The sequence below is a fragment of the Andrographis paniculata genome, unplaced genomic scaffold (assembly GCF_009805555.1).
Source record: "Andrographis paniculata isolate CXL003 unplaced genomic scaffold, ASM980555v1 Contig79END, whole genome shotgun sequence".
In the NCBI taxonomy this organism is placed as follows: Eukaryota; Viridiplantae; Streptophyta; class Magnoliopsida; order Lamiales; family Acanthaceae; genus Andrographis; species Andrographis paniculata.
The window spans coordinates 4,292,847-4,302,753 of record NW_026137616.1 but is presented as its reverse complement, the minus strand read 5'-3'; the positions used below and the strand labels follow the sequence as shown (position 1 = coordinate 4,302,753).

The window sequence follows — 9,907 nt, the reverse complement described above, 5'->3', positions numbered from 1 at the left end:
ACAATCTAAACTTTCTAGTATATACCTTCGTTTATAACATACAAACTATAGTTGCGGATTTGTATGTACTTGAATGATAAATATATACTTATGGAAGACACTTAGATATTCGTATTTAATATCTATATACTTCAGTAGAACAAAATAGTTGATCGTGTAATATACGTGCATAAAAATAAAAGAGGTTATTTTAATAATTCCATAAAAATATTGACAAAATCAGTTGTACATAATCATTAGAGATATTTGGTCATTTGTTCAATTATACGTCTTTTTATAATGTTGTTTCAATACCATAGTTTTTTGTATTTCATTTAGTAAGGATCGGGTGGTTGTTGCTTTTTTATCGAAATTTTATTGAAATAAATATATTTTACCAACATTATGTGTTAATATACCGATAGGAATGTCATTGAAAATCAATTAATTTTGCACATTTTGAAGATAGATCCTATTGATCCTTATATACCCATGTATTGATTAAGTATACTTTTATATACATGATGCATACTTTATTAATATTAGTCAATACCTATGTGCAATAAACTCGTGCAGTAAGATATGCATATCCACCAATAGAACAAAACAATTGATTGTATGATTTATATGCAATTCGATCAAACTGTAGAGATTATAGATTAGATTTAACCTATTCAATTATACATTTTTAATATTGTTGCGGCCATATCATAGGTCCTAAACAAAAATATTACAAAAATTTTTATTCAATTAAAATTAGAAATTACATAATATTATCCAATTTTAGAATTGTGTGATGGAAATGATATTTTTTTCTTTTTTCAGATTTGAGCAAATGCAATCAAATAAATTGAGAGATAACTGTATTGAAAAAAAAAAACTTACTAAGAAACAACCGTCAAATATACGCGGGATTATTTGCACATCAAAAAACTAATTACTAATTTGGTGCTATCAAATCCCAGATAATTGAGAAATTTAATCACATCTAGAATACTATCACGGTAAGAAATCATCATTAGTGTTGGATTTATATAATTTGAGAAAATGGAGAGTTTGACCTAATAAAAATAAAAATTTTGGAGATTTATTTTAGAGAGTATAACTATGTTCCTCTCCATATTTTTTCTTTTCCTTCAAAACGATTTGGTAAATATTATTTTCACTATCTTTAGCATTTAAAAGGATTTTTCAGAAATGATCTTGAGAAAATACAGTAATTAGAAGAGAATTGGAGAGGAAAAAGATAAGGATAATTTTGTATTTTCACATATAGTAAGGGTAATAATAGGAAAATAGAAATGGAGAGTTATTTGCAAAGATTATACTCCCTCCCTCTGTCCCATATTGTCGTTTCTGTCCGTCCCACATTCCATGTCATTTTTTTTTTAAATAATTATACACTTTAATATCATTTTAAAATTTTTAATTCAATTTTTTTTAGTTTTAATTAAACTAATTAGTTATATTAACCTTAATTTATAATTATTTATATTACAAAACTTTATTTGTAATTGTAATAGGGATTGAATGATAATATTTTTTATGGCAAAGGTAGTTTTCTCAGATTTGCCGAATTAATATTTTATTTATCAATTTAAGATATAATTAAATGTTTATTTAAGTAATACTAATTAAGTAATATTATATGTCATGTGAAAAAAAATATTTATCATTATGCATGCATATATATATATATATTATAGCAATCAATATAATTTATCTTATTTACTATCTTTATGAAATCAATTGATATGATAAATTTTTTAAATAACATGCGCTGATGCAGAAGTTAAATAAATTTTCAATAATATGGTTCATTTCCTGTTTATCATAAGTCTTTAAATTTTTGCGCTCCAACATTGCTGGGCGCATTCTTGACGAGTGTCTTTTATTTTTAATATAGGACTCATTTGTCGCCGTTATTATATACTCTCTTCTTCTCAGATATCATGTTCACGTTGTCGTTTTTGTCGTTTCACATACCATTTCACTTTTCTTTTTTGGAAAATGATTACACACTTTAATCTCATTTTAAATTTTTAAATTTTTTTTTTAATTTTAATTAAACTTATCTTAATTTTAATTTATAATTATTTATATTATAGGATAATTATTTTCACTAATACATTCTTAATTATCTATTAATTATACCCCTCCTATAAAATACTGTATTTACAGTGTAGCAGATACGGTATCTGGACGGAGTGGGTAATATATATATTTCTATGCATTTATTTATTTCCAATGAGACATCCCTATGCGAGATGATGCAGGTGCAGTGTACCTGTAGGGTCACTGACTTTGTTGTCTTCCCTAGTCTTTGGCATCCTTTTGTTCTGAGTGGTCTAAGAAGCTAATTGTGATATTTAAAGTTTATATTTTTGTTTGGCATACATATGCATATTTTCTTAAAGTTTCTCGTTTTGTTTCATGGAACAAGAGTTTTGTTGTGCTTGTAATAAATTGTGTTGTGAAAGTTTCTTCTTACTATGAATCCTGGTTGAATTGTACTGTAAATTTATTCCCGAATCCTTTTGAATTTATCAAACAAACTTGGTATATAAAAATACGAATCAATTAATATTAGCGGAAACGAATTAAATCAAAATAAAATTTATCACATATTAATAAAAGGCATAAATTGGAATTAGAAAACAAACGCAAACAGACGGAGCCAAAGAATGAATTGAAATGGAAATCTCTGTTTGTCTTCTTCATTCCAGAATTTCACAGCTTATGCTTTTGTTGAACAAAAAATCGATCGACAGCAGCGGTGACTCTGACTCGGCAGCATCCTCTGGCGACAGTTCTCCTTCAGCGACTCCAAGGGCAGCCGCGGCTCTACAGTCTGCTCCGGCGCACAGCGCACCTCTGTCGAATAGCCCCAACTCCGGCGATAGCTTGCGTTGCTTCCGACGACTGTAACTTCTCTGATCTTTCACCGGCGAGAAAGACAGCGGACTTCGGCTCAGATCCTTGGTGCAATATTCGCCCGAGGTAACCACAGCTCAATGTGAGGTCGGCATCTTCACACCAAGCTTTGACGCCCACCAGAATTGGCCATCGGAAATGTTTGAACTCTCAACAGAATTATTCACCGGAAAACCCGCAGAATCTCTCTTCTCTCCCTCACCCTCTCTCGGTCTCGCCCTCATCAACAAAACAAACAATAGGATTAAAGGGTGTGGCCAATCCACCAAGTTAAGGAGTGGGCAACTAATTATTTAGTATCGAGGGGCTCGTTGGGTGAGGCCTCGAACGGCGAAAACGCATAACTCCATTTAAAACTTGGGAAGTGAAATTTCAGACATGGAGACAAAATGAATGCCACCGCCTTGTGTTATTACCACTGATAATCTGTTATTATAATAGTTTATAATATCACCGCACCTATACCATAATTATACTGTCGATGTTCTTCAAAGGTCTGCTAAATATCTTCAAAATGATTTAGGACACGAATATAGTGAAGAGCAGGGAGGAATTATTAGCCGAGGAGAGAGATTACCAGCGCCGGAGGATGTCATATCCTGGAAAGAAAGTGAAACGTAATCCTTTAGAGGTAAGGTGCATTTGATTTGACATGGTGATCCTAGTAATTAGTATTCCTTCACTGCTAAAACACAAAACACCAATCAATCATGTCAGTTCAACAATTATTAAGTTGGTTGAGTATTATATTTACTGCAGTCTTAGTTATCTGAAATTTGTGGGCTAATGAGGGATATTATAAAGGAATATACAGATGAAATCAAGCAAGCTGTAGGTATTGCTGACATATCAAAAACTGAGGAGATGACTGAATCAATGGCATCTGATGATTTGAATGCACAAGCAAATGCTTCTGGTGTTTCTCGATCAAGAGGAAAATCTAGGATACCTGAAACAAACAGGGACAAATCGCTTGATTACTGGAGTAACCACAGTTCTCGTCATTATTCGGAGGGCCTCAAGGATGAAATCATGGTGCCAAGACAGGATTTGAGTTCATATTATTTGCATAAAGATTTCAATGCAAAGGGTAAGATAAACGATCAAGATGGAAAAACAAATAAAAATATTTTGAGAGAGCGGATGCATGGTAGAGACAAGCATGAGTACACAGAGGCCAGAGAAGGTTCTCCTCAAAGATCAATCCAAAAAAAGAAACAAATTACGCGAGCGAGCGTAACCATCACAAACACAGAGATAAGCGTGAGTGATATCATCATAAAAGTGAAAGAGAAGACCATGCCCCAAGTTCTCATAAAAGAGAGAGCTGGGAAGATTATAGAAAGCATGGGGAAACAAGGAGAAGAGATGCAGATGCTGCTCGTCAGGACAGACAAGAAAACAGAGAAGTAAAACAATGGGGAGTAGAAGTTCTCATCCTGAGCCCCAGGAGTTTGATGATCGATACAAATCCTTCAGAGTCACATGGTTTTTATGGTGAACTTCACAACAGTCTCTGGTGACTGGGAGTAGGTGATGGTATCAACATAGACATATTAGCTATTCCGTTACAACTGTCAGCTTGAAAATTTATGCAGCCGTATGGCAACTGGTGGTAAGCTTTCTTGGCCAAAGTTCTCTTGAATTCTTCTATTCTTATCTTTTAATAAACCCGATTCCTTTGTTTTTGTTTATGTTTATTCACTAAATATGGCAGCAAGCAGTCTTGCAGGTGTTTGAGATTTATCCACAACTGTATCCTCTTCTGTATCCTTCATGAGTTTTTGTGTTTCTTATTGATCCCTGTGTTTATTTTCTCAGTCTCCATCTGTTTCAATACAGAAGAAAACTATATAGTTTCAATAGAGGAAAAAATGTTAATTTTTTGCATGGTTTTTCATCCCTCGCCGTAGTTTAGTTTTCTCTATTGCCCATGTGCATAGTTGTCTTCTCTTTATCTCAAACTTGCACTTTGGACCTTTTTTGGAACCGATGATGTATTGGTCATGGCATGGCACTGTAAGCGTATTTCTTTGCAGAAGGGAGGATTTAATGGAGGAGCAGACAACTGTTGTGGGGATGAAGGCAATTCTGATTTCACATAGTCACTACAAAAAAATATCAATTTTGTAACAAGATTTTTACTAATGATATTAGAGACGGAATTTGAGATGGAATTACGTTAGCTACGTGAACTTTACGAACAGAATTCCGTTACAAATATACTATTTTTTTGTAGTGACAGTGAATGTTATGGTTTTTGTAATTTCTTCCTCACCTTATGTTATTTTTTTTTTTTTTGGAATATTAAGCCACACATTAGTTTTCACCTCTTCCATTCTCAATAATATCAACAACACTCTTCTCATCCCATACTTCATTAATAGCTGCAACTCTTGAAACTTAAACAAAACTTTTTGTTCCGTATGTAGATAACCTCATTCTCTTCATTGATGAGCGTACCTTTCATTTCCATTTGATTCGCTTTGGTTGAAGCTATTTGATATTCAAATCACGATCTGCTGTGATATATTGTTAGGATCCGAAATAAGAAGAACAATGTGTTTCCCAATTTCTCTTCATCAAGGGTAATTCATCAATACTTTACTTCCTCCATATCCCCAACAGTCTTAAGGTACGAATTTAAATACTCTTCTAAGCAATTCAAATTTAAATTCAAAATAGAAATAAATGACAATGACTTAAAATAAAAGATAAATTAAAATTTTAAATTTGAATTTATAAATAAGGTTACATTTGGTGGTGAAAGATGTCAACAAGATTTCTTTAAATACATACAGCTGAAAGTAAAAAATACAAAATATTTCTTATACGTGTGTTACGGCAATTTTGTAAAATTTAGATTGACAATGCCAAAAATACTTCTTAGTTTTTTTACTCTCCCTCCTCCGCATACGGACAATATAAAAATTTACGTAAATACAAATATAAATATTTTTATCATACTTACTAACAATAATTATATATTATTGACATTTTTTTTAGGTGTTGATATCTATGATGGACTTATAAAGAGTACGAATAAACGAGGGATAGAACATAAAGTTTTTACTATCTCTGTGAACAATGACTCCAATAATGATGCGACAATTCGAATTGCTAAAAAAATATTTTCTAAAAGTCGTAAGTTGCCGTTGGAAGGATAGTTGTTTCATGTTCGATACACTACACATATATTGAATTCTTTAGTTCAAGATGTTCTTTATGAAATTAAACATGTCATTAAAGATGTCAAAATAGTACTTCCTCTATCATCCAAATTTATTTCCACTTTTCTTTTCTGGTTGTTATTCAAACTTATTCTCGTTTTCGTTTTTAGTAAAAAAAATACCACTTTTCTACCATTCCTTTACCAAAAAAGAAAAAAAAATTCTATTTTTACCCACTTTTTCTAAAAGTCGTGCCCAATCAAATGAACATAAATTTACATGACAGAGGGAGTATCAATTTATATGTCATTCAGAGTCTAGGTTAAGAAAAATTTTTGATGTCGTGCATTTGAGACTATCGCTTAAAAAGTTGATAATTTATTGTCCAACTCGTTTGAAGTCTACATATGAGATGCTAGTTAGCCATTTAGATTTAAGGATGCATTACCTATATTTCAACAAATAGAGTATGCGTACAATTGTTGTCTTAATCTTGATGATTGGAATAATCTGAAGGATGTTATTGACATATTAAAGATTTTATAAGCTACTCGTGTTATTTTGGAGTTGATTATCATACTTCAAATATTTATCTTTTTGTTATTTGAAAAGTCAAACATGTCTTGAATGATAAAAAGAATCACATTGACGAGTTCATTAGAGTGATGATTCATAAGATGAAGCAAGCATTTGGAAAATATTGAGAATGTTGCCACCTTCTAGTGGCTATTGGAGCAATACTTGATTCTAAATTTAAAATGAGGTTAGTTGAGTTTGTTTTTAGTAGAATATACGATGAGAATTATGCACGTACCAATGTGATGAAGCTTCGTGATGCATTTTATAACTTGTACTTTGAGTATGTTGAAGCTGATTATGCGAAATCTCATAAGGATATTATTATCTGTTGTAAAATTTTCATCTCATGGAAATTTGATTCCCTCTTGTTTATTTATGTTTGATGATTATTTGAATGTTGCTGAGATTGATGGACCTTTTAAATCAAATTTGAATATCTATTTGGAGAAGGGTGTTTATAGATGTCAAGATGAAGATGTTAGTGTATCTACCGATTTTGATGTTTTAGCTTGGTGGAAATCTCAAGAATTGAAATTCAAAGTTTTATTGAAGTTAGCTCGTGATGTGTTAGATACTCCTATTAGTACAGTGGCATCAGAGACTACATTCAATGTAGAAATTTGAGTGCTAGATCCTTATCGTTCAAAGTTATCCTTGGATATGTTCGAAATATTGATTTGTGGAACATATTAGGTTTGCCAACTTAATGGAATAAAAAAAAAACTAATTATGACAAATGTAAGTTTTGTTTTTAAATTGATATATATATATATATATGTGATTGCATATATTCATTTTTTTTTTTTTATGGCCGGTGGAAGTAAGCAAAGTCAAATTTATAGAATCATAAAGTATGAAACATTTAGGGTGAATTTGTTTAGTGAAATTGTTTGAAAAAAAAAATTATGTAAATAATATAAAAATAATAAGAGTGTTAATATATTAATATTTTTTAGGAAAAATATATTTATGAAAAATTATGGAAGAACAAACCCTAAGTTTTATGAATTTTAAAATTAAGTGATTGCATATATTAATATTTATATAAATTCATATTTTATTTTAATTTAATTTTTAGTTTCATAGAATGAAGAAGAGTCTATTTTATATCAATTTGCAAAAGTTGATGGATGATGGATACTTGTCTAGTTGCAGATTCATTTTCATGACTTTGATAACAGTTTTATTATTATTATTATTATTATTATTAGTTTTTGATATGTTTTATTTTGATTATTTATATGAACTTGAACTGTTATTTAAAAGAATTTTGTGAATAGTGGATATATGAACTTAAAATATTATTTTGATTAGGGATTTTAATGGGTCTATGTAAACCCCATCCCTGACTCATTTATTTAAAATCTGGTCCAATTATTCGGGTATCAAGTCGGTCTAAGTCGAATTGGACCCAACTCTCAACCCGGATCCGATTAATATATTAATTATATATATAATAATTTTTAATAATATAAATTATATTAAAAATATATTTTAGTTTAATTTGTTCATTTTTTTATTATTTTATTATAAATGTTTTGAATAAAATACATAAATTTTAATATATGTTGGATTTAAGTCCAATTTTAAGTTAAAATTTAAGAGTTATAAGAGTTTTTTCGGATCTATAGGATCCATCAGGTCTTGTCGGGCATTGTTCGAGTCGGATATGATATAATCAAGTCCAACAATGTGTATTCGGGTCGGGTTCGAGTACGATTAGATCCGACCTGTACCCGAACCCTTGTCATCCCTAATTTTGATGAATTTTTTGAATGGTGGATGAAAAAAAAATTTAATGTTATTTTGATAAATTTGATAAATGGTAGTATGATACTTTTTTCTTTCACCTTATTTGTTCACTATTTTTTTCGTTCGCTCCACCTTATTTGTCGATTTTTTTTAGAAAAAATGAATATAGTTTAATTTTATTTTAAAGGTAAAATTGCTCGTAACTCCTAGGTGTTTTGGAAATTCAACGTAAAATCTCCCTATATTTAAAGATTGCATGACGGTCTCTTATACTTTAAAGGTAGGTTTTATGGTGATGGAGTTTCATGCAACATTTTTTAAAATATAAGGGGGTGTCATGCAATTTTCAAAATAAAGGAGATTTACGCTGAGTTTCGAAACCAATTATGCGCAATTTTGCCTATTTTAATTTTCATAATAAAATCTTTTTTAATCTTAATTAAATTAATTAGTTATTTTAATCTTAATTTATAATTATTTTTATTAATACACTTCTTAATTATTGATAAATTATACTTTATCTAAATTCTCGTACTACGTTAAACTCAACATATAAGGTGCGACGGAGGAAGTAACATTTTAATGAAATATTTTCAATTCTTCTACTTTTATGAAATTTTTAATCAAAATAATTTTGAATCAAATTAAAAAATAATAATAAAAAAAATAACGAATCAAATATTTGATTTCAAGAAAAAATCATAAAAAACAAATCGAATATTCAAATCGAATAGAATAATTCAAATATTATTCCGAATCGAATATGAATAACATTTTAATATTCGATACTTATTAAATAGCAAATCAAATATTCAAATAGTTCACAAATACAAATAGAATAGTATGATTGTAACCATCCTTCTATCACGTACTGCCCAGTTGTTTCTCGAACACCTTCCGTGCGACCTAGAAACTTCCGAACACTTAGAGGTTGCTAGTACAGCCTTTCCTCGAACACCTTCAAGAACACGATCAAGAACGCTCAAGAATTGTAGAGAGGAAGTAGTGAGGGAAAACACTTGTAATTGCTCTCAACTTGATGATTTACAAATGAGCACTACCACCTATTTATACAAGTCCATTGTGAAATGGACGGTCAAGATTGAATCGATCCAATGGCTAAGAGTATCTCCCAACCACCATCTACCACCTACCATCTACCAACCCCCACCTACCTTCTACTACCTATCATTTACCAACCTCTAACTATCATCTATCACTTACCATCTACCAACCCCTAACTACTCCATACAAGTTCTAGTTTTATCCACAAGGTTTCGGATTAGCCTTCAGGTTTTGGCTCATTCTCTCGGTCATCTCCGGTCACAGATTCGGTCCGTGACATTCTCCCCCACTTGATGAAGGCATTGTCCTTAATGCCTCGAACTCATGCACCAAGTCCTCGATTGCCAAAGTTTCTCCACCATTTCCCAACTCGTCTCGCCCTCGGGCAAGCCTTTCCATCTCACCAAGTATTCCGTTGACGGTGGACG

At 31.0% G+C, this 9,907-nt stretch overlaps 1 protein-coding gene across 4 annotated transcripts; it reads left to right on the top strand.

Moving 5' to 3' along the window:
- The first annotated feature begins 2,575 nt into the window (after positions 1-2,575).
- On the top strand, positions 2,576-5,170 carry LOC127240159 (uncharacterized). 4 transcript variants are annotated; one of them, XR_007836303.1, is made up of 3 exons: positions 2,576-3,544; positions 3,718-4,528; positions 4,638-5,170. XR_007836303.1 is itself a non-coding variant. In XM_051258663.1 (2 exons), exon 2 carries the CDS (start codon positions 3,778-3,780, stop codon positions 4,324-4,326), a length of 549 nt encoding a protein of 182 aa, XP_051114620.1. In that variant the 5' UTR covers positions 2,576-3,544; positions 3,728-3,777; the 3' UTR covers positions 4,327-5,170. The 4 variants fall into 4 exon arrangements, 3 of the variants coding, with proteins under 3 accessions (XP_051114620.1, XP_051114617.1, XP_051114619.1); XM_051258663.1 differs by having other exon boundaries at positions 3,728-5,170; XM_051258660.1 differs by having other exon boundaries at positions 3,718-5,170.
- Positions 5,171-9,907: the final 4,737 nt, after the last annotated feature.